General features: G+C 52.0%; 1 protein-coding gene across 13 annotated transcripts in view; it reads left to right on the plus strand.

The window, feature by feature from the left end:
* Positions 1 to 24,232, plus strand: part of Shank2 (SH3 and multiple ankyrin repeat domains 2) — a 511,573-nt gene extending 487,341 nt beyond the window's left edge. For 10 of the 13 annotated variants that reach the window (XM_010635716.3, XM_010635704.3, XM_010635705.3 and 7 more), the window contains 5 exons: positions 5,878 to 6,008; positions 7,829 to 7,940; positions 8,829 to 8,849; positions 10,301 to 12,707; positions 22,040 to 24,232. In XM_010635716.3, coding sequence (XP_010634018.1) covers positions 5,878 to 6,008; positions 7,829 to 7,940; positions 8,829 to 8,849; positions 10,301 to 12,707; positions 22,040 to 22,610 — 3,242 coding nt within the window. In that variant the 3' untranslated portion in view covers positions 22,611 to 24,232. The remainder of the gene's footprint in view (positions 1 to 5,877; positions 6,009 to 7,828; positions 7,941 to 8,828; positions 8,850 to 10,300; positions 12,708 to 22,039) is intronic. The other 3 variants (XM_010635712.3, XM_010635710.3, XM_010635715.3) reach the window with 3 other exon arrangements.
* Positions 24,233 to 24,239: the final 7 nt, after the last annotated feature.

Below are 24,239 nucleotides of genomic sequence, written 5' to 3' on the forward strand. Positions count from 1 at the left end.
CACAGCAGGTACACAGGGGAGGCTCCACTTCTTTGGGAGGACCAGCCTAAACTGTTGGGTCCTGCCACCTCACTTCCTGCCCCACACCTCGACTGTGAACTTCCAGCCTCCAAAACTGAGAGGGTAAATGTCTGTCTTTTTGAGCCGTCTTGTTTGGGGCTTGTTTCTGCAGCGTTAAGAGGTTCCTGCAAAAGTGAAGCAGCCTCAAATCCCAGCTCTCCCAACAAGGCATGGTACTTTGCTTGCTAATCCTAAATTTTCACAGGGATCCTTTCCTAGTCCCTAGATACCATGCTGCACATTGGCCCCACGGCAAACATGATTGCCATCCAAGCCCTCATGGACACACAACCACCACGGGTGGCTCTGGAAGAAGCGGAAGTAGAGTTAACAGGGGGACGGGAGGCAGTTGTGAAGGGATCCATGACTTCCAACCAGGCTGAGCACCCCTGGCTGCACCCACAGACCCTGTTCCTGGGAAGGTGTGGCTTTTTGGAGCCTGCAGGGCCAACAGGGCCCAGACCACCCATGCAGCTTCTTCACTGCCTCTTGGGAGAACAGACCAGAGGCAGCTTGTCTGGTGCTATGGTATTTTGTTTTCCTGCTAGAAGTAGTGCCACAGAGGATGCCTGCACTGCGCTCTCACCTGAAAACTAACCTGCCACGGGCTGACTTGTATTCACGTCTGTCTCCCTGGAGCTCACATCCCACTTTGCAGGGTGCTGGTGGAGACAAGGGATGTAACTCAAGAAGGACCGTTACTCTTCCACCACTAGGCAGGGCGTTCACAAGCAGGGCAAGAAGGAAAGAGAACCAAGATCCATTTCTCCAGTTCTGAGAAAGTTGAACTTGCAGATCTTCAGTGCCCCCAGTCCCGTCCCCTAGTGCAAGTGGGATGCCACCCTGCATAAGGAGCAACACCAGTGATTCAGATGCATGTGGAGGGAGAGAGCAGTGGCCACCTTACACATAGCCACCCCCAGGCTACAGTCACCTTGGTGAGGCTCTCCTTATCCCCTGGGAGTCGGGAGGGTTGGCCAGCAGCCTCCCCCTCAGGGTTCCCTGCCTCCCTCCATGTGTGGTGATTAGAGTTCCTTCCTCCCAGAGTTTGGGGACTCTGTCCCACAAAGCTGACGACATCTGGCTTAGTGAGCACAGGACAGCAGCAAGCTATCTCCAACATGAGGGAACTGTACTCCCTCAGGGGATTCGCGATACCCAGACAGTTCATAGGCTGGGGGACCTGGTGACAGGCAGGGCAGGCCGTGCTTCCTTCCTGAGAAATGTGGCTGTGACACCCCAACCAGCCTGACAAACACACCGCCTGCCTCCCAAGCCATTCTTTCCTGCACCCAGAAGTTTGCAATTTATGGCCCTTCAGCAACACAACTGTCTTCTAAAGAGATCCTAACTTTGCTTAGAGAATTAAAATACGGGTCACTGCTGGAGCATTCATCAGCTTGTGAGCCGGTTGTTTTTCTTAAGATTTGCCGGTTTTCAAATCATCTACGGGATTATTTTCAGTCACCAAGTACTTCATTTTACCACTGCAGGGGTCTGGACTCAATAATCCTCTTCACCAAGTCCTTGAATAGAGACCCAGTTCCAAGCTTTTGTAAATCAAGCCTAATCCTCACGAGCCAGCAAGCACAGAATGGGAAACAGGAACTTGCAGTCTCACACTTTTCTTTTCTTAAAGGTCTTCATGTTCTAGTAAACAAGATCTCACAGACGGGGGCTGAGTGGTCAGGCCACCAGCTCCCATTGTCAGTGAATCAGGCAATGGGGGTGTTCTTCTGGTCATCTGAATCTCACAAAGAGCATAAACTCTAACTTTCAAAGTAACAATACCTCTGGCCTTACCACTTCCATAAACCAGGTTGCTCCCATGGTTCTATGGACTGGGGATGGAGCCAGAGGCACAAGATTTAAACAGAGACCAGGACAGTCCACATTCAAGGTGGCCCTGGTTCCAAGGGATGCACCTATCGTGACATGACCATGCTAGCCATCCTGACACAAGGTGAGGATGATGCCCTGACTTTATTATTATTAATTTTATATCTATCTATCTATCTCTGTCTCTCTACACACACACACACACACACACACACACACACACACACACACCAGGGATCAAACTCGGGTCCTTGCACTTGTGAGGCAGGCGGCAGAACCACTGAGCTAAATCCCCGGCCCCAGTGCCCTGACTATGGGCCATCCAACAATGTTTTCCAGCTAGGTGAAGCAGATCATTCTGATGGTAACCCTAGAGATTTTCAAGTAAGTGTTTTGCTGCCATGGCCCAAAAGAGCTAGGCACCCATATGGATAGCAGGCGGGGCCAGGTGAACTTCACTTGAGCTCAAGCGACTGCCTGGTCCCCCTAGCTGGGCTACAAGCCCGTGACACGGTGAAACTATCCAGTGGCCAGAGTGTCTGGTGTCTGAACTGATGGAGTTTGCTGGCCCTGTACTCCTGGTTCCTCTTGTGTGTTGTGTCCCTCCCAAAAGAAATCTGTCTTCTCACCTGCTCACTAACCTCCAATGCAGCAGCCACCTGTAGCTTTAGCTCTTCCTTTTGGAGGAGGCCACAAGTGCTGGGCAACTCTGTATGACCTTCTCAGAATCCCATCCACAGCACATCTTTTATTCCTCAAGGAAAGGAACTGGCATGTCCTACACATCTACCGGATGGCCTGGAGCATCACTGACCCACAAACTATTTTCTCTGAGAACTGGAACCCCTCCTCCTGCCCCACAGCTTACAGCCAGATCCTATGAAGAGAAATGAGATGAAAACCTGACTTCCCACCAGAGGCAAGGACTACTGTCACTGAGCGAGACACGCTTGACTCACCCGAGGCATGCCCATCCTTTAGGCATGTTTTCAGGGTGCCTGCTCCTTCAGGGCACATGAAGAGTCTAGGTGGTACCCCAGGATGCTTGCCATATTCCTCCAGTACTGTGAGTGGGTATGAGCCCACCCTATCGGCTCCAGAGCTTAATGCCAAAGAAACAGACTCACAGCTTCTGCAAGGGCTCAGCACCTCAACTCAGCCACAGGACAATTGCTCCTGCTGTGCCCCTCACCCACAATATACCAGACATACCCCCAACACAGCCAGCCCTGGATGCCGGCCTCCATGCCACGCCCATGCCCTTCTCTACAGGGCCATACCCTCTGCGTCCCATATCTGTCACCTCCAACAGTGCTCAAAGTTGAAAATTTTCCCTCCCCCAAGCATCCAGCCCCACCTGCCTCCTTCAGCCACTGAGTTCAATCTGCCCAGAAGCCAGGTGCTCCCTGGACCTCTCCCAGATCTCAAATCAATGGGTCCTGGCCCAGGCATGTGCAGGACATGCAGCCCTGGGCTCAATGCAGCCAGGAGGGAGCCTTAATTTATTCCAACAGTGTGTGCAGATGGGAGGTGGATGGATTCTTCAGCTGCCCCAAAACCCTGCACCTGGAAGGCCCCACAGTGTTTTTTGGGGATCAAGTCACTCCTTCCCTATCTGGGTTCATGTTAGGGGCTTAGGTTTCTGGGTCCCCCAGGCCTCTCCCTCCATAGGAGGCAGAAGAGGGAACAGGACCAGTACCACGGAAAAGAGCTGGTGGCTCTCAGCACTCTGTGAGGTCCTGTCCTGGGTCTCACTGCAGTGATGGGATATAGCATCCTGATGCTAGAGAAATCCTGGCCCCTGTCTTGGATAAAGACACTGCTAAGCCACTAGCAGCCATATCATAGCTGAAGCAAAACCAAAGAGCCAATGTCAAAGGACATCGTCAAGGGATATATTCAAGGAACAGACCAAGTTGGACCTACATGTGTGAGGCTGGCTCATCAGAGGAGGATCCATACGTCACCAGAACTAAATCAAGAGATAGCAAGACCCAGCAAACAGGCATGGTGGTGGTAGAGGAGACCTATGTTCAATATGAGCCATCAAAAGACATACATGAATCCTAGCTCAAACTTGCAAGGGGAAGGTTTCTCCAAGGAAGCAGATGACCAAGATGGCAGCAGGTGGGCACAAATGACAAGACACAGGAAGGAAGAAAAGCCAGGACGTTCCAGCAAGAAAAGCTGGACCCTTGGAGGGTGACAAAGAGGGTCCCGGACACAGGTGAAGGTGTCCCCACTGCCATCAGCAACAAGGTTTGGCATTTCTTACCATACCCCCAGAGGGGCAGGTTCTCACCATGCACAAGGGGAAATCTATGTTTTCAAAAGAGCCAGAGAAGACACTGTGAGAGGCACACGCAGAGGGGCTGGGTGAGCCTGCAAGCCCAGTCAGCTGATGAGAGTGAAGGAAGCAAGAATCTGAAAGCACCTGCTGGGCTTATGGGGGTGGGACCAGTAGAAAGGTTAAAGTCCTCCTTGCCCTGCATGACTTACATAACCCTACTAGCAAGTAAACCAGGATAATGGCACAGACCAGGGTCCACAAAACTTCCGCTAAAGGGCCAGTGACCATTCGAGCTCTATAGGTCACCTGGTCTCTTGCATATCCTCTCTCCTCTTTTCATATCTCTATAAATCTGGAGACTGCTTGGAGGCTAACAGAATGTGAGACCTGGTGAGGGCAGGATACAGACTGCAGCTATTGCTTAGGGACCCCTGGAATCTGCCACCTTGTCTGGAATCGGCCACCTTCCACCAAGTCAGGGCTGTGAGGGCACTGGCTGCTCCAAGAGGTCAAGGGACCATGACATGTGCCAGCCAGTCCCCTCCCTGACACACTCCCTTCCCACTTCCCCCCGCCTGATGTGTGTGAGGGGAGTTGTTGGGTTTTGCCTGCCTTCTCGGACAGTGGTACTTTCATCCTGGGCTTCGTTGGGCAGTGCTGTGGCTCTAGGGAACTCTGCCAGTGTATCACCTCCTCTTAAGAAGTTGCCTTTGCAAGTGCCTACCACAGGATCTTGAGGAATAACTTGGAGACATGGCCTTCTCATCTGGCACTCATTTCAAAGGGAGCCACCAGGCCTCGCAGACAGGCTGAAATTGCTAAGAGAAGGTCTTAGGGCGCAGACAGACTGTTTGGAGGCCTACTGCTCCTGCTCCTGCCCAGAATGCTCATGAAGTGCACAACTAGGGTTAGCGAGGCTCTTCCCATGCATGAGGGCAGGGCCAGGGTCACTCTGTAGGTCTCGGTGTCTAGGGTCCCTGTGCTCCAGTAGCCTGAGAAGGGCCCTTATACCTGATCTCAGATCTCCCAGAGGCAGAGCCAGTTCTAGGATGTGTTTCCGTTTTCAAATTAAAACAGGTTATGTTTTAAATTTCCCTTTTTAAACATTTCTAATTTCTAAGGATCATTTAAACCTTTGGCTTTCTTTTTCAAGAAAAGTGGGGACATTCTACTGTGGGGAGAATAACAGGAACTTCCTTATGCAACATGTGCTAACATCTGGGGCCTCTGGCACCTACCCTGGCTTTCTAAGTACACGCTTTCAAAGGCCCAGCTTTGGGTGCAGTCCCGGTCTTGGAAATTGCATGTAGTCACAAAAGGGAACCATGATTTGGAGTCACTTTGAAAAGTTTCACAAATTAGCAAATACCAACAAGAATAAATTCCATTGGTGAGAAAAAAGTGAGTCTCTGAAGAAAGGAGAGCTCCAGAGCCCTGGGGGAGAAGAGGCCGCATTGTTGAGTATTCTGGGCCGTCTGTGTCCAGGTCGCCTAGGCCTTGAGGTCAGGAGGACTGAGGGCACCCTGGCAGCAATGCGTGGGACAGGGAGAGACGTGCGCGTGCTCTCTGTGACAGGCTCGCCTGCGATTTCAGGCACTGGTGCAGTTGCTGCGTTTCCGCACTCTCCCAACTGTGTTCACCCTCCTGACTGGGCTGTGGCCACTCTAATCCCCACGGTTATGTTGCAGATAAACCAGAAGAGATAGTTCCGGCCCCCAAACCTTCCCGGGCTGCTGATAACGTGGCCATGGAGTCGAGAGTGGCGACCATCAAGCAGCGGCCCACCAGCCGGTGCTTCCCAACGGTTTCAGATATGAATGTGAGTGGCTGCGACCCTGGGACTGTGGGGTCGGGGCCTGCAGTGGACTGGGAGGCAGTCAGGTATGACTCAGCATGGGCAGAGGGCTCTCAGAATGGAGGTCCACTCCCTCCACTGTGCACGCTCAGAGCCAAATCCAAGGGGACACAGGATGAATACCCTAGTCCAGTGCAAGGCCTGCAGTGTGGGCACAGAACAGCTGGAGCCCAAGCCTCATCTGCCCTGCACTCTCAGTTGAACTGCTCAGCCCCAAGCCCGGACGGTGTCCCACACCACATGCTCAGCTGAGGGTTTGTGAGCCGCGGACATAAAGGACCTTGGAAGTAGACCTCAGACAGAGGGATCTGGATTCATTACTCCAGGATAAAAGCAGCTGTCTGGCCAGAAATACAGACAGTGGTCCTTCGTAAGCAGAGGCCTCCACACAAACATCTAACAAAGACCGAGACTGGGCTCAGGTCAGGTACCGTTACAGTGCCTCCTTCCCCGGACCATCAGGCATGATCCTCAGCTAGGGAAAGGGCACTGGCTGCTGACACCCTGCCTCCAGCATGTCCTGGCAAAGCCAAGGCCTCTCATACCTCTGGGTTACTTCTCACTTTCCCACAGGCAGGCAGCCAGCCATCAGTGCCCCTCTTGGTGCCTGGAGCCAGGCCCGAGCACTACACATTATGGTTACTTAGCTTAGTATTTTCGTTGGTCCAGTTTCAAATTGGCTTAGTTTAATCTAGCCTTTTTAAACAATAACACCTACAAATATTATAGTTTTGCCTTGAGAGTTATGTAACAGATATTAAAATAAACACCGCTGTTAATGATTCAAATCCATGTGCTCATTTCAGCCCTCACCTTCAAAACTTCACAAGGTAGCACCCCTATTCGTTGACACATCCACATGCCCCACCTAGACCCGGACAGTCTCCAACCCCTGACCAGCCTTTAGGACAGCCCTTGACCTCCCAAGGGCCAGGTTCTGGCTTCCCTCCCCAGACTCAGGGCTGCAGGCTGAGACAGACTGTGGAGACTATGGGGCAGGTCTATTTCCATGCCAGGATCATAAAAGTGTGCACATAAATGTTTCCAGTGAGGGTCTGCATCTGGATTGTTCTGAGCCCCTCTGCAGGTGGCAGAGCACTGGCTGTCCAGCAGTTTCAGTTCTGCAGACAAAGCAGTGCCAATGGAAGTGCTGAGGGAAAGGTTCAGGTGTGCAGGGAGTCCACCTTCAAGATAGACCACAGAACTCTCAGCATTTCCTAGAGCAGGCCTGAGGAAGGATGACACCAGGAACAGCTTCCTCCCATGGGCTCAGTGCCACCATCCAGAAAAATCTTACAGCTCACTCAAGCTGGCCAGCACAACTCACCACCCACACAATGCACAGTACCTGGTCACCTTCATGCATACTGTGGGATGTACTGGCTTGTTTTACAGAAGAAAACAAAGGCCAAGGTCACAGGGCACATGGAGAGCAAAGCTATAGGCCTGGGTCAGACCCCACTGCTCTGTGGTATCTATCCTGGCCCAATTCTCTCACAGATGTGTCTGCCCAGCTGGTCTACTGATGATGTCACTGTCACCTCTGCTGCTCAGAGCAGGGCCTGTTGTACCTCACACCATCAACACTGAGGAGAAAGGCTCAGGGAGGGCTGTTCCCTAAGTTCACAGTTGTGCCTGTGAGCAGTCACTAGAGACTTTACACTGCTCCTGGGGAAGGCAGGGACCAGCACCTGCTGTGTCCAGAGCTCCCTTGCTGCCCTCTAGCCATCACCATGTGATGGGCTGGCCAGGGCCATGTCTCACCCTGGCTTTTGGGTTTGCAGTCCGTGTATGAACGCCAAGGGATCGCTGTGATGACGCCCACTGTTCCTGGGAGCCCCAAAGGCCCATTTCTGGGCCTTCCTCGAGGTACGATGCGAAGGCAGAAATCGATAGGTAAGAAGCGTGACCTTCACCCGAAGAAGTTGCCCCTTGGCTTTCACATACAGTTCTCAGAGCCCCTCGGGAGTTCTGGCCTCGGGGCCCCCCAGGTTGCCCTGGCATCCTTGCCATGCCAATCCCCATGAGGCCTATCCACCAAAAAGGCACCTGGCCTTACCTGTTGGGTAGCCATTTGAACATAGGAAGGGTATGAACCTTCCCACCCCAAAGGATACAAAATCCATGTGCATTCTCTAATTCTGAAGCCAGTTTATTTGGGACAATACCAGTGGGGTGAAGGGGACCATACACCAGGAAGGACAATGAGGGGAGGACAGGAGTGGGCAGGGTAAGTGGACACCCTACGGTCCTAAATTCGTAGGATGAGCTCAATGGACATACTTCTCCAGGTGGCTGGGTCAGGTTCTTGAACTCTAATGGAACAGTGCACTCTGTGTTGTAGAAAATGGCTTACCTTCCTTGTAATACCCCAGTCATTCCACAGACTCTGACAGGTCCAGGCAAACTGGACCCCTTGAGACGGTCCCTTTGGGAGCGAATCCAGCATTGCCTTTACCATGTCAACTCTCCTAGAAGTCAAGGCCCCTGCCGGACATGGTGAACCCTTGCTCTATAAAGAGAAGAGTGTGTGCAGCTGCTGCCCCATGCTCCAGCCTCGGCCTCCAACCTCCCGGCAATGCCGCTAGAGACAGGACTCATTTGTTCTGGTTTAAGGAGGATGACAGTAGGCAGCACCTGAGCGTTAGGTGACCGTGGTGGTGTCTGCTGCTCGTCAAGCTTGCCCACTCCCAACGTACTCAGGGCTTCTGGCAAAGCTGCACACCCACCATGTTATATGACTGCATCCTTACTGGTTAATAACAATTGATTTCCTCCTGTCAGACAGCAGAATCTTTCTATCAGGTTAGTGAATGCCTCCAGTTTGGAATCTGTAACTTGAATGTACCCCAGTTTACTGTATAAGGTGTATTCTTAAATTATTACTCCTTGGGAACTTAAATGTCAGGCAACCAACACAGAGCAAATGGTCAATACAGATGCCTTTAGCAACCAATCACAGCGATGCTTAGTTATCCTCCCATAAGGAGTATGTTAAATTTGGAATACCCTTATCAAATGAAAGTTTTCATTGGAACAAATGATTGTAGTTTGTCTTAGGAGTTTTTTTTTTTTTTTAATTTCAAGTAATTTGTTTTGTTGCCTCTAAAAAACCTGCATGCCCCTGTGAGACCCTGGTCCTTGGTGTCACTGTGCATTGCTTCTTGTCTGTGTGTTCATGTCGTAGACTGCTGCCGTTTGTAGTCACACCAGTTGGCACATCCAGAGGTGCTCAGGCTCCACTATAGCCACCACAGGGCTTCAGCCACCTTCAACATCCACACGCTTCCATCATTCATGTCTCAGAACGTGGCTTGAATTGGTGCCAAATCAGCTAAATTTGGGTTCTGGTGATCACAATGACCTGCCATACCCCTCTGCCCAGCTCTGGAGGGTCCAGTCTGGACCAGCGTGGAGCTCACCAGGTCCCCTAGGAAACACTGCTCAGGGTCCTGCTCCTGTGTGGGCTGTGTGGGCCACCTTCTCATTAGTTAAAAGGGATCAAGGCTCACTACCCTCATGGGCATGTTCCAGAACCCCCAAGTCAGCCGCCTCACAGCCATCATGCGAGGGCCCAGGAGACTCCAGTATGCACAGAGTCCTCCATATGGCCCAGACAATCCAGGTGACAGGATGGGTTTGTGTTACCTTGGAACCAACACGGTAATACCGTCGCCTCTTATTAGTATGCACAGGACCCCGACAGGCAGACACTCCCCTAAGGGGTGGCAGGTCTGGCTGCACACATGGGCAGGAACATAGTCCTTGGCTCTGCGCACCATATGTGCCATGTGAGCAGATGCCCTGTGCCCTCCAATGGGAAAGTGACCACCTCAGGCCTCCAAGTCTGACAGGGGCAAGGAAAAAAGGTTCTTGGTCTAGCCAGCCCACTCTGCCATAAGAGTGCACTCATACTGACGTATACACACACGCACATGCAGCCACAAGGAGCCTTGGCAGGTGGGGTTCAGCCTAGAGAGCTGCACACAGCCTGGCATCAGGCCCTTGCTGCCCTGACCTTGTGCTGGGCACCACATGTCTGGAGAATGACTCACTGCACCCCTGCACCTGTCTTCTTTCTGTTTTTTGGCTCAAAGTGGGCCATATAACTAACCTTGCAGCATTGTGGCTTTTGTTGTGTTTCATAACAAGCGTACGCTGTCTAAGTTTGTGGAGATGTAGTGGGTTGCACAATCCTAAAAACTTTAGAAGGCTTTTTCTTATTGTTATAATTTAAACCTGTTTTCTACTCATAGGAATAACAGAGGAAGAGCGACAATTTCTGGCCCCTCCAATGCTGAAATTCACCAGAAGCCTGTCCATGCCAGACACCTCTGAGGATATTCCCCCTCCACCACAGTCTGTGCCCCCATCTCCGCCACCACCTTCCCCCACCACCTACAACTGCCCCAAGTCCCCAACTCCAAGAGTCTATGGGACAATTAAGCCTGCATTCAATCCAAATTCCATCGCCAAGGTGTCTCCTGCCACCAGGTCTGACACAGTGGCCACCATGATGAGGGAAAAGGGGATGTTCTACAGGAGAGAGCTGGACCGCTACTCCCTGGACTCAGAAGACCTCTACAGTCGGAACGCCACCCCCCAGGCCACCTTCCGCAACAAGCGGGGCCAGATGCCTGAGAACCCATACTCAGAGGTAGGGAAGATCGCCAGCAAAGCGGTCTATGTGCCTGCCAAGCCTGCCAGGCGGAAGGGCATGCTGGTGAAGCAATCCAATGTGGAGGACAGCCCCGAGAAGACGTGCTCCATCCCCATCCCCACCATCATTGTCAAGGAGCCCTCCACCAGCAGCAGCGGCAAGAGCAGCCAGGGCAGCAGCATGGAGATTGATCCCCAGGCCACAGAGCCACCGGGCCAGCTGCGGCCTGATGACAGCTTGACCGTCAGCAGCCCCTTCGCCGCTGCCATTGCCGGCGCTGTCCGTGACCGGGAGAAGCGGCTAGAAGCCAGGAGGAACTCCCCAGCCTTCCTCTCCACCGATCTGGGGGATGAGGATGTGGGGCTGGGGCCGCCCATCCCCCGGGTGCGGCCCTCCAAGTTCCCTGAGGAGGGTGGGTTTGGCGATGAGGAGGGCTCCGAGCAGCTGGTGTCACCCACGCCGGGGGCATCACCAAGGGAGCCTGAAAACCACTTCGTGGGCAGTGGTGAGGCTGGTGCTCAGGGAGAGGCCGGGAGGCCCCTGAATTCTGCATCCAAAGCCAAGGGGCCTGAGGGCGGCCCAGCAGCGCCCCCCAAAAGCAGCAGCACAGCCAGCCCTGAGAATTACGTCCACCCCCTCACTGGACGGCTGCTTGATCCCAGCTCCCCACTGGCCCTGGCGCTGTCTGCGAGGGACCGAGCCATGAAGGAGTCCCAGCAGGGGCCCAAAGGGGAGCCCCCCAAGGCTGACCTCAACAAACCTCTCTACATTGATACCAAAATGCGGCCCAGTGTGGAGACTGGCTTCCCTCCAGTCACCAGACAGAATACCCGAGGGCCCTTGCGGCGGCAGGAGACAGAAAACAAGTACGAGATGGACCTGGGCAAGGACCGGAGAGGTGAGGACAAAAAGAACATGCTCATCAACATCGTGGACACAGCGCAGCAAAAGTCAGCCGGCCTGCTGATGGTGCACACCGTGGACGCCACCAAGACAGGTGCCCCCCTAGAGGAGGAAGAGGAAAGAGATGATGTGGACGTAAAGCCAGACCACTTGCCCTCCACAGTGCCAGAAGGCGTTTCCGAAACCGAAGGTGCTTTACAGATCTCCGCTGCCCCCGAGCCCACCGCCACGCCCGGCAGGACCATTGTGGCGGCGGGCTCCATGGAAGAGGCAGTGGTTTTGCCATTCCGCATCCCTCCTCCCCCTCTGGCATCCGTGGACTTGGATGAGGATTTTATTTTTACAGAGCCATTGCCTCCTCCCCTGGAATTTGCAAATAGTTTTGATATCCCTGATGACCGTGCTGCTTCTGTCCCTGCTCTCACTGACTTGGCAAAGCAGAAGAAAAGTGACACCCCCCCGTCCCCTTCGTGGAACTCTGGCCAGCCAGCTAGCTCTGCAGACAGCAAGAAGCCAGCCAGCCTCTCAAACTGTCTGCCCACCTCGTTCCTGCCACCCCCCGAGAGCTTTGACGCAGTCACGGACTCCGGGATAGAGGAGGTGGACAGCCGGAGCAGCAGCGACCACCATCTCGAGACAACCAGCACCATTTCCACCGTGTCCAGCATCTCCACCCTGTCCTCTGAAGGCGGGGAGAGCATGGACACCTGCACGGTCTATGCAGACGGGCAGGCGTTTGTGGTTGACAAGCCCCCCGTACCTCCAAAGCCAAAAATGAAGCCCATAATTCATAAAAGCAACGCACTTTATCAAGATGCGCTCTTGGAAGAGGATGTAGACAGCTTCGTCATCCCCCCACCCGCGCCCCCACCCCCACCAGGCAGTACCCAGCCCGGGATGACAAAGGTCATCCAGCCAAGGACCTCCAAGTTGTGGGGTGATGTCACGGAGGTCAAAAGCCCTATTCTCTCAGGCCCAAAAGCAAATGTCATTAGTGAATTGAACTCAATCCTGCAGCAAATGAACCGAGAGAAATCGGCAAAGCCAGGGGAAGGACTGGATTCACCGGCAGGAGCCAAGTGTGCCAGCCTCCCTCCCAGGTAAGTTTGCAGGTGGCAGTATGCAGAGCGCACACTGTCACACGCTGACCAAGAAAAGCCACTGGGGAGTGACCAAGCAGCTGAACGTAGGGCTTTTGCAACTCTTTGATGCTGTTTCCTGTGTCATCCTGGACAGCGGGACAGCAGAATCAAGGCAGTCCTGGCAGGGCATGTTGCTCCCTTTCTGAGATACCCAATGAAAGGAGGTCACACACAGCCATCCCCACTACAACTTTCAGAGGGGCTCAGCTCTCTTCTCGGCACCCTCACACCTTCGCCAGAACCACAGAGGCTGGGTTGAACTTGCCAAAGCCCAAAGAGCACTATGAGGAGCTCAGCCTTGCCATAGGGGGGATGGTGAGAGGGTGAGCATCGTGGCTAGGTATTCCCCCTACCCAGTCAACCTGCTGAGGGCCTGAGGGCTGGGCGAGGTCCTGAGCTACAGCTTTCCTGGTGAATTCGGTGTTACGCACATGCTTTTCTGCCAGCCCATCCTACCTTGAGGCAGACATCATAGAGAAAAAACCTCTGCCAACCTTTCACAGCATCCTGGGGTTTAAGTGAATTTCATTGGAACTGAAGGAGGGTGGATGAGGAGTCATTTCTAAACCCAACCAGAAGGCTCTATGTACATATGCCACACTCTAAAGTGGCCCATCAACCATGTGTTATTTCTGAATGATGTACACCACAGCCCCACTGGCTCCCACCATCCCTCAAGGTTCTTGGTTTCCTCTCTTCCCCATGACGTGCTGTCTTGCTATTCCCAGGCAGGGTGTTCTTCAGCTTTTCCCACTGATGTTTGGTCTCAGGTTTCATCATTTTGACTAATGAAGTCTTTCTTCATTTTCCTGCTGGGCAGACATCTGATTCCAACAACTCAGGCCATTAATCAGGGATATCACACTGAAGTTGGGTCTTGAGATGTGGGCTGAGAGCCACAATTTTCCCAGGTACCTTTCAGTGTGGATGTAAATAAATTTCTTGGATGGCTCCCATTACTCTTCAGAGGAATTATCAATTGGCTCTGTGGTAAAGATGCATGATGATGCCTCTTGTCTATTAATAGGGCTCCCCCACTACCAATGACATTCAAATAACACCTCCAGGTGCAAAGAAATTCCTCGTGTGCCCAGCATGTTTCTCTACTGGCTGAGGGAAATGCATTAGGAACTCCCCATTTCTGGTGAATGTGTATACACATTTGCACTTATTATATACCTAGAAGTCTCAAGGAAATCTTAAAAATAAGTCATTCTGCCTCTTCCCGTTATGTAATAATATAGTTCTTCACGCTGTCATTCCACATGTAGAAATCACAGGTAAAGCCTCATCTAAGCGTTTTGCACTTTTACCTGCTAGGTAGTGTTTATGACACCAGAGCAGGGGCCCAGGTGTTCTACAGAGGCTGGGTGGCTCACCCACATGCACAGCCAGCAGATGCCAGAGACAGGACTCAGCCCAGTTTCCAACCTCTGGCCTCCCCTTTCTAGCGCTGTCTGCAGGAAGTACGGAGCTGAGAGAACTCCAGGGCTAGAGAAAAGAATTTACTGTTCAGGCTAGGGGAGCAGCCTACCCCAAGCCAGGATCCCTTGGGCATATCCACTCGGTGTGTCCAGGGGTCTCATCCCCCAGGGCCTGCCTAAACAGCAGCTGGGCAGCTTGCCTCTTCCAGTCACTCCTGGGCTGCTCAGAGCAGAACAGCATCCTATCCTGCATGTGTCCCTGGGGCCTTGCTGCCCTGGCGCTCTCTAGGTGGACACAGGCAGGGAGGAGCCTCAGATAGGCATCACCTGGCAGAATCCTGGTGGACTTCCTCAAGATAGCAGCTGTATGATCACCCACAACCCACACTCTATGGCCAAGAATGGCCACCTCCCAGACTAGTTGCTCACAATAACATTCACCAACACCTACAAAGCACCTGCCATGTGCTGGGCATCAGTTCCCACCTATACCACCAGCAGGGCTATAATTATTCCCACTGCACAGTCAAGGAAGTTGGAGGTCAGAGCAATGAGGCAAAGGAGCCAGTGCTACTTAGCCAGAAGGCATAGGTCTAAACCACCCACCTAGGAACCTGGCTCAGAGCTTGACTTCTGTCATCTCTCTGGAATTAGAGATTTCCTTGGAAGGAGGGGCCAACTCTTGGATGACTATCTGCAAGGCTGAGAATGCTGGCAGGATGGCAGTGCTGCTCTTGGGCCTAGAAATTTCTGTGGCTGATAATAGGCAAGTGCAGTCACTAGATGTATGCAATACTGCTGAGCAGCCAGGGCCATTTGCTTCCAGCTGAGGGTTACACTCAGTTAGACAGAGAATAGGTCGGCCCCAAGGTCAGAGAGCAGAGATGAAGTTCAGTGACTCGGGGCACTAAAATCAGCACACAACTCTGACCCCTCCTTTTCTGATCTAACAACCTCACCAGGTTGGGCACTGGGGACATAGCCATTGGGAATGTGAGCTGCAGTCTGGTCTAGTCGGGGTGGCAGTCGATACAGACATCCTGCCCCAAGTGTGTGTGTATATATAGATAACAGACAGCACTTAACTTGCTCACAAGATGTCTTAGGGAAGGCTTCTCCTACTAGGCTTGGGGTCATTTACTCTGAGGCACTCTCGGCCTGGGCATGTCTTCAAAGGCAACTAAAAATTCAGAGTTGTGAATGGACCTGAATAAAATAAGGCTCAAAACTGGATGGAGGAGATTCCCTAGAAGTTTTTCTAGGGAAAATTGAAAACTGACCCATGCTTTCTGAAATAACAGTGGTGCAAAAATCCCATTTCCATAGAAACAAATTTTGATCACCAAGAAAGGGATGAATTTCAGAGCTAATCCTGTCATTCACTCCAGTGATGGCGAACCTTTCAGGGCTTTCAGTGATAACAAACAGCCAGCTGCGGCACACGTGCCATAGATTCACCACCACTGCTTTAAAGCAACTTTCACCCTTAGATTCTTTCCTAAAATGCTGAGGATGAGACTGTTCTTTACCAGGGATCCAGGAGAAAAGGAGAAAGTTAGTTCCTAGGTTCCTGCTTTCTTGGGCATGTTTGATCTGAGTTCCTGCTTCTTAGAGGTACTCCTCAAAGTGAGCGATACAGTGAGAATTGGAAATGTCTTGATTAAATACATGTTGTCAAAAGAAGACAATCAAATTAATTTTCTTGTATACATAGTGCTAGAGGCAGCTCTTGGCTTGACTTGAAAACCCTGCCAAGACTGAAGCCACCAGGCCATTCTAGGACACCTGGCCTGATTATGCCTCATCTCTGGAGAATCTTTAACCAGCTCAAAGCAAAAGAACGAAGTTGTACTTTGAGCATGGGGGAGTCTCCAGGAGAAGTTGCTCTTTTCTCAGGCAGAACCAAGGCAGCAGTTGCTAACCCACAGGCTTCCCCACCCAACAGTACCTCTGGCTGGACCACAGCATGCAGCCTAGGCCTTGCTAGCCCTCCCCGAGGGACCTCAGAGCCCAGTGAATGACCATCAACCCAGCCACAGCCCTTTGGGCTCTCTCACAGTACAACTGCATGTACAAACGCATCACCAACAATTATCAAATGTACTTCATTTGCACCATGCTTTTTACATTCAAAGACCTTCAGTAACCTATCGATGCACTTGATCTTCCTTCACTACACTGGAGGTGTTAAGACATGGGCAGAATCCTTGCCATTTTGTGAATCAAGGAGCAGAACATTTGGTGCCTTGGTTAAAGTCACATCCCTGGGGACATACAGAATACCCAACTGCAGACCTAGAAAGCCAGCTGGACATAGTCTTCAAGCTTGGACCACAGCCCATGGTCTTCCAAGTTCAATGGTCAGGAGTTTTACCAAGCTGCTGCTTTGTACAAGCCTGATACCAGGTCTGTGAAGAGAAACAAGAGAAACGCACCAAGGAAGATGCAAAACCCTCCAAAGCTGGTCAGCAGATCTGGTCGTCAATCTTCTTTCAACGTGCCACACACCATGCTGAGCCCAGGATTTACCACTGATGAAGAAAACATTCCTGTGCCTCTTCCCTTGGGGAGCTCAAACTCTTGAAACAGGAAATGGACAATAAATACCAAACAAGATAAACCCAAACTGTGGCAAATTTTGTGAAGGAAGCAAGGTGTTCTAATGGGTTGGTGATCTCATAAAGAGAGGAGCTGGCAGCCTGAGGAAGTGATATTTGAATGACTTAAAATATCCAAAAGAGTCAGCTGTGCAAAGAACCAGGAGCCCATGCCTTAGCAAGATGCAGAAAAGCACTTTCTATGCTGAGGAGACTGGGCCAGGTGGCAGGGTGGGGTCAAGCCACAAAGAGCAAGGGATATGGGGCTATGGGGGGAAATGGGATCAAATTCCAAGGGACAACAGCCATCAGAGGGCTTGCTGAGGCTTGGCATGACCATGATTTTGCTTCCTAAAGATTACAAGGCTCCTGTGTGGACAGGACATCACCTGATAACACAGACTGCTCTGGGAGCCCAAGTCTGAGATGAGGGGCCTGCGCTTCTGAGATGAGCACGTGGGTACCAGGGAGAACTACCCAAGGAACCCAGGAGACTACGACCTAACAAACTAGCTGTGACTTGGGAAATCCAGATATCATCTTTTCCCCAGCCTTCCTGAGATATAATTGACAAATACCAGATAGCATTTTTAAAGCTAGACTAATCTGGTGTTTTTCAATGACACTTCCATGGAAAAGGTTAACTTTGCTTTCAATGAGTCTGTGGGAGGAACAGAGCAGTGTGTGCGTGCTTGTGGGTACCCTGTGGTTTCCGCCAGAGGAAATGGCACATGCTGGGTACCCTCTGGAATGCCAGCCCTCAGTGGTGGTCCAGAAGAGCCTCAGGGTTGGCCTTCTGCTGGCCGAGGTTCAGACTGGCCTGAGAAGAATTATCTCATAGTACAGGTCCCAGAAGCACCAGGTCCCCAGCCTGCTCCCAAGGAGATGCTCTACCTCGACACAGCTCATCTGCCTCCCCTGCCAGTGCCCCAGCTCCCCACCGGCTCCCAAAATACTGTCCTAAGAGCCTCTCCATTTTAAATAAATCATTGTGGGTTTTTTTTTTAAATTATCTCTGCCAAGCTGTTCTAAGAGCAGACTCCTAAACTGCCAGGATAACAGAGGTGCTTGATGGCGTTTCCATCACCCAGCCACACCAAGCACTTGGCATGTGCTGTACCAATTGATGGGAGGGTGATGGGTCATACCAGTGAGAGGCCCTGGAATTTGCTATCGGTGTTTTGCTTCTTGGGGATGGTACTGGACAGTCTCTGGCCTGGCAGGAATGAATCCCTTGGTCATCAAACGGCAGGTTCAAGTCTTGCTCACTTTGCATTTAGAGTGGGAGGCCAGCATTTCTCCATGAAAACTGGGTACCATCTCCATCTGCTGAGGTGTAAGCTCCTAGCAGGGAGACTGGGTCCCTCCCTCTCGGAATGGTAACTGAAGTGCAGAGGAGTGCCTGAGCACAGGAAGGAATCCAAGCTGAAAAGCCTGGAACCCCAGCATTAGTGCTGGGCCTGTGAAGGACAAGAGGAGTGCGCAGAGCCTTCTCATGCCCGAACAGCCTCGGGCCCACAGTGCTGCTTCTGAGCCAACCTAAATCTGTGAACAGAGGGAAGGCTGCTTGCATATCCCCACACCACTACTACCACCTATCCTTCCTGATGAAAATGCAGCGTGTCCAGAGCTCCTGATTCCCTCTTGGGCTGGTTTTATTATTATTATTATTATTATTATTATTAATTTTCTATATGGGATTGATTTTAAAGGCAGGCTACTGAGTGATCATCCAAGAGAGGGTGTGTGTATGAGTATGTGTGTCTGTTCTAAATCAGGACAACAGATTCCTGTGAGTTCCGCCCAGCAACTCAGTGGTTGCTAAGCAACATAATGATCTGTGCACGAGGGAGGATCCAGTGAATCATATCAGTGTGATTAACCAAAAGGGAATCAGGCCACCTCGAAGACACAGACTGAGCCAGCTAGCCGGCCCTTCATTGTGCTCCAACTCTCTGGTCATGTTCCTCTGTAGCCACGCTGGGTGGGGGGACTGGCAGGCCCAAAGCACGTGACCAGGTCTGACACCCCTGCAGTCAGCCGCTGGGCTGTCTGACATGTCCTGGTACCGACCTGAAGCAAAGGCCTGGTCAGTGGAACAGCCTGCCCCAGTAGGAGCACTGATTTATCCTTCCCAAGTTGAAGAAGGGAAAATACAGCCCCAGAACCTGTGCTGGGAAATTAGCAGGAAGCTGGTTGTCTTCCTTCAAGCAGAGGCCAGCCCCTTCCAGGGCCACGCCTCTGTCGTTCTGAAGAGCTTGACATTGTCCCAAGCCAAAGATGGCAAAGCTGTAAACTCCAAGGGCTCTGTGTGAAAGTGACAACCATGTTGATTTCCAACCGGAGCTCAGGACCGCTTAGGCGGGCACCACTTACACTCATCAAACTGCCCAGAGCCTGTGTCAGGAAGGGCCTGGCTCATACAGTCTCAGCCAGGTCTGTGCCTCTGCTTTCATTTCATCCTTGAAGGAAGCTTCTTTTCTTTGTCTTCTTCATTAATTCTTCAGTGTCATCTCAATCGCTCCATTTGTCATTTCCATTTGCTCCGTGATGGTGTTTGCAGAAGAGGGTCATGCTGAAGAGAAGTAAGTGCCGCCTGAAGAGATGTGCGTGGTCTCCTGTGTGCCACTGTCCCTTGCTCCTGCTGCTCCCATCCAGGTGTAGGAGCCTCCTTTCTTCCTCCTGATGGGCACAGCTGCCTGCAGAGGCCTTACTTGCCAGAAATAGGCCCAGCCACTCACAGCTGAGGCCTTACCTAGTGTGAACTGGTAGGTCACACTGCTGGGCACTGCCCAGCCACAGCAGCTGCTGCCCCTTCGGGATTAACTGGCCTGTTTCATGAGCCTGACAAGCAAACAGGTAGCTCTCCAACAGGACAGCGCAGTAGCTCCCCACTAGCAAAGCATGGCATAGTCACCATGCAAGGCAGCTTCAGAGAAAGCACATAGCAACCCTAACCCCACCCCATCTTATCTGCACAAATGTGCTCTTGGAAGAATGTTTTCCCACCTTAAAAATAATCCATCCTTCTCCCCAAAAGTTCTCAGCATGATCTGCACCCCAGATCACCTCTATTTACAGAGGTTTCAAACTTATAGGTATTTCAACCATTATAGCTCAGCTGTTCTAGAAAGTGGAAACCATGGGCTCCTTGAACAGATGCCACGCCTGCCACCATGCAGGGGCAGAGATGGGCTAGCTTGCTGTAGCACCTGCTCAGGCTAGACCTGAAGCCACCTACCACTGTATCTGAGCAGCACCAAAGAGGGACCTTATAGGTCCCTTAGATCTTTACCATGTCTTCAGCCCACTTCCTCTCAAGAATTTAGACCTAGAGTCTCAGAGTCCAGTCCCTCACTGCCCACAAAGCCAATGGGCTCCCTATCCTTTATCCAAGCTGCCTCTGACCTTATTGGGCTGCCTCCTACCTGCCAGTGTTGCTGCCACATTGGTCCAAAAGGCCACCAAGCCTGAAAAGATAGGGGGAAGACTCTACACAGGGCTGTGCATAGGGCTCTCAACCTCCAGGAAGCAGCCTGTGAGCATTCTGGGAACCCAGACATCCATGGCCCACAGCGTGCACGTGCCAGCCCCCAAAACCCTTCTCACAACAGGACTAATGCTCAAGCCCATGGTACAAATGCCTTTTCAGATGTGCACCTCCATTCTGACTATGGTATGGGCCATACTTGAAGTATATCCCCACCATGACTATTGTCAAGTGGAGAAGTGTCACAGCGCTCAGAGGTACCTTGGGTGACCAGTGGTTTCACACACACACACACACACAGAGCAGCCCAGAGCCAGGTGACTGACCATACATGGCCTACTTCCCTCTTCACTTCTGTTCCATGTAGGCTCTGCCCGGTTAGCATTTGACAGGCCCTAAAGAAAAGCAGGACCTACACAAGTGGTTTCTATGGCCCAGCACCTTTCACAGTGCTTGGGAGAGTTCGGCTCACTGCAGATGCTGCCCCACCCCGTGGTCCTATCCCTGAAGATCTGAGATGGACTCAGGAGTCCTCACTGTCCCCTAATTTCCTACGTAGGAGAGGGCCCAAGTTCACACAGGCAGACATATGGACTTGTATGCTACCCACACCTAAGCCCGTATTTGGCAGAGCCAGGCACCAGTTGGCATCTCTGTCTAGATCCTGAAGGGCCTGTGTAGGTCCTATCTTTCCAGAAGGGGCATCCACATTCACGTGAGGGAAACACACACATACTTTCATCTCTGCAGGGGCTGTGGCCATGGGGGTGGCAGAATGGCATGGTTGCAGCTTAGGGATACCAGAACAACAGCCAGGGCCCATAGAGATGCTTGTCCTCCCTGGGTGTGGCCAGAACACCTGCCAGTGAGGGGCATTTCATAGAGAGACCACCTCTGTGTGGTCTTTGTGTGGCAAGGCAAACAGAACTTCCCCAGTACCAGATGTAACCTGTGCTCCCCACCCCAGCACCAGTGGAAGGGGCACTTTGAAAAGCTGAGCCTCTCTCTTCCAGCTCCAGCAGCTTCACCTGCCTGTACATAGTGAAGAGGGCAGGGCTGGGTTCCAGGATTCCCTTCAAACCTCTGCTTTCAGTAGGGACTGCACATCCCCCTAGTGAGTCTCTCCACAGAAGTGTACATTAATTCATACTGCGGTGAGGCAGGTCTATAGACACCAGTGCCACTTGGGAAGCAGACCCTACCCTGAGGTCAGCTCAGGACACACTGACAAACTGCTCCTTGCCCTATGGGTCTGGGGAGAACTTTCTCCAACCCTGGGTGCCCTCACTGGCAAGGGTCTCTACCTACTGAAGCAGGTCCAGCCCTGCTCTTGTCCCAAAAACCATGGACTTCAAGCCAAAAAGCCGAGGTCTGCCAGGCAGCTGAGAGCAGCTCAGGCAGGATCCTTCCTCAAGGGTGTGCTTCCTCTACCTGCTGAAATAAAGACATGTCATTTTGAGAGGGATGGGGGATGTCCCTGGGCACATTCCCCCGGGGACTGACAGTCTCGATGCCCTCTTTGAGTGAAACACCCTCAGTTTCCTCATAGCCCAAAACAGGCAGGCCCTTCCAGCTCCTCCAGCCCAGACTCAGGGGAGTGGCTGGCGTGGTGTGCTGTGCTGTTTCTGCTTGCTGCCCCTCCCACTCCATCCTGGCATGGCAAGTCACTCGCTCATTGCCAGTGACCTGCTACTAGAAGCTGTGATGTGGCTTGGGCACCTTCCCAACCCTCCTCAATGACCTGGCTTGTGATGGTTTTCTCTGTTGTTGCCGTTTCAGAAGCCCGGAGGTCATGAGCACCGTCTCAGGTACACGGAGCACGACGGTCACATTCACTGTCCGCCCTGGCACTTCCCAGCCCATCACCCTGCAGAGCCGGCCCCCTGACTATGAAAGTAGGACCTCAGGAACAAGACGTGCCCCAAGCCCTGTGGTCTCACCAACAGAGATGAACAAAGAGATCCTGCCCACCCCTCTGTCTGCCACAGCTGCGTCTCCTTCTCCCACACTCTCAGATGTCTTTAGCCTTCCAAGCCAGTCCCCTGCTGGGGACCTATTTGGCTTGAATCCAGCAGGTCGCAGCAGGTCACCATCTCCCTCAATACTCCAACAGCCAATCTCAAATAAGCCTTTTACAACTAAACCTGTCCACCTATGGACTAAACCAGATGTGGCAGATTGGCTGGAAAGTCTGAACTTGGGCGAACACAAAGAGACCTTCATGGACAATGAGATTGATGGCAGTCACTTACCAAACCTTCAGAAGGAAGACCTGATAGATCTGGGGGTGACTCGAGTTGGGCACAGAATGAACATAGAAAGGGCTTTGAAACAGCTCCTAGACAGATAAGGATGGCTGATCCTTCCCTTTATAGACTTCTTGTTATAAGTAGAGATGGGCTTATGCTGAAATATCTGATGGCCAAGCAGAGTCTGTGAGCACCAACCCCATTCCATGGGTTTGTCTCCCAGTACCCAAAGAAATGCTGAGGGCATCCAGTGTGGCTGAGCCAAAGCCTTGGAACCCCAGCTATCCACATGGGTTTCTTGGGCGGCTTCCAATAAGGAAGGGCTGTCCAATAAGGAATGGGGAGGGGGATTTTCTAACATGGATACAGATTCCCGGCCTGCTTCCCAGCATGCAGGTAACCTCGCTTTGCTGGGCTCAAGAGGCTCCCATTGATTTCACAGGGGATCCTTGCTCTTGTAGGCAGACACCAATGTACTCCAGATACCTCCTGAGACCTCCCTGCTCTGCTTTCTGGGCAGCTCTTGCCACACAGGTCCCAACACAAGCCTTTCCTCCATCCTGTGGCCTCTTAGAGGATGCTCAATGCCCATTTGCTCCTGTCTCTTTCCTGTACTTGCTTGCAGTGAGATGCTCCCAGACAGGCTCACCCAGTGCCCTTCCTGGGCCTGAAAGGTAGAGAAATGTTTTTTTCCTAGCTGGATCGCTTACCCCATCTCCTCCAGTGTTGTACACCCATGGTTCTTAGCCATGAAGTTCTTGGCAGCAGTGGGCATTTGAATGGGATCGTGCCCAGCTTTGCTTAGCTTTCTTTCTTTCTTTCTGCAAATCTATTAGCATAATTCCAAGGTGGCCAAACAGATGTCACATGGAGTTAGTCAAAGCACAAGGTCACGATCCCAAGGAGGAGAGCCCTGGCCATGGGAACCAGCCATTGTGTAGTTTCCTGGGCCTGGGGCCTCTTCTAAGATAAGAGCAGCTACTGCCAGGAGCATCTGCCCAGGATGTGGGGGGGTCTTCTGCCTCTCAGGATTCTTTTTAATTGAAGGCCTGTCAAGCTCTGCAAAGATCAGAGCAGGTGAGCATCCACGCTGACATAAAGGACAAGAAGATAACGTGGCTCATGGTGAGCATGTGCTGCCACAGGTGAGCTGACGTCTTCACCAGAAGTTGGTGAGACTCCGTGACCTCAGTCTGAACCCAGCTGAGGGTAAGCATCTCTACCAAGATGGCCCTTTTGCTCACAGATACCAGGGAAGGTGATACTTAGGGGCTTCTCCCCGTTCTCTCCAGGTGTCCGGGAATCCCACCAGCTTGTCTTAATAGTACAACAGGGTCTTGGAGGACCCCATGGGCAGGGAGTTCAGACAGGACCCAGGGTAGAGAACAGAAGGTGGGCTGCAGGATGCAGGTGAAACATGGATGAGTGCAGGAACAAGCCAGGGAGCGCTTCTGGACCATGGCCCTGTCTGTGCCCAGCTTCCTGAGCCTGTGCCCTTCTTGCCTCCGAGTCTCCCCTTCCAGAAATGATACCTCTGATGTCCAAGGGAGGTTACCAGTTGCACACAGGCTGCAAAACATCAAGTCAGGCTTCCCGCACCTTCTGCCACGTGTGGAGAAAATGCAAATGTCAGGTGTGTGGTTTCATTATGATTTCAGAAGTAGCCCAGCCCATCTCTAATTATAAAACACCTTTTTCCTTTTTTTTTTTTTTTTTTTTTTTTTTTTTTT

The sequence above is a fragment of the Fukomys damarensis genome, unplaced genomic scaffold (genome assembly GCF_012274545.1).
Source record: "Fukomys damarensis isolate Sample0158 unplaced genomic scaffold, DMR_v1.0_HiC HiC_scaffold_27, whole genome shotgun sequence".
In the NCBI taxonomy this organism is placed as follows: domain Eukaryota; kingdom Metazoa; phylum Chordata; class Mammalia; order Rodentia; family Bathyergidae; genus Fukomys; species Fukomys damarensis.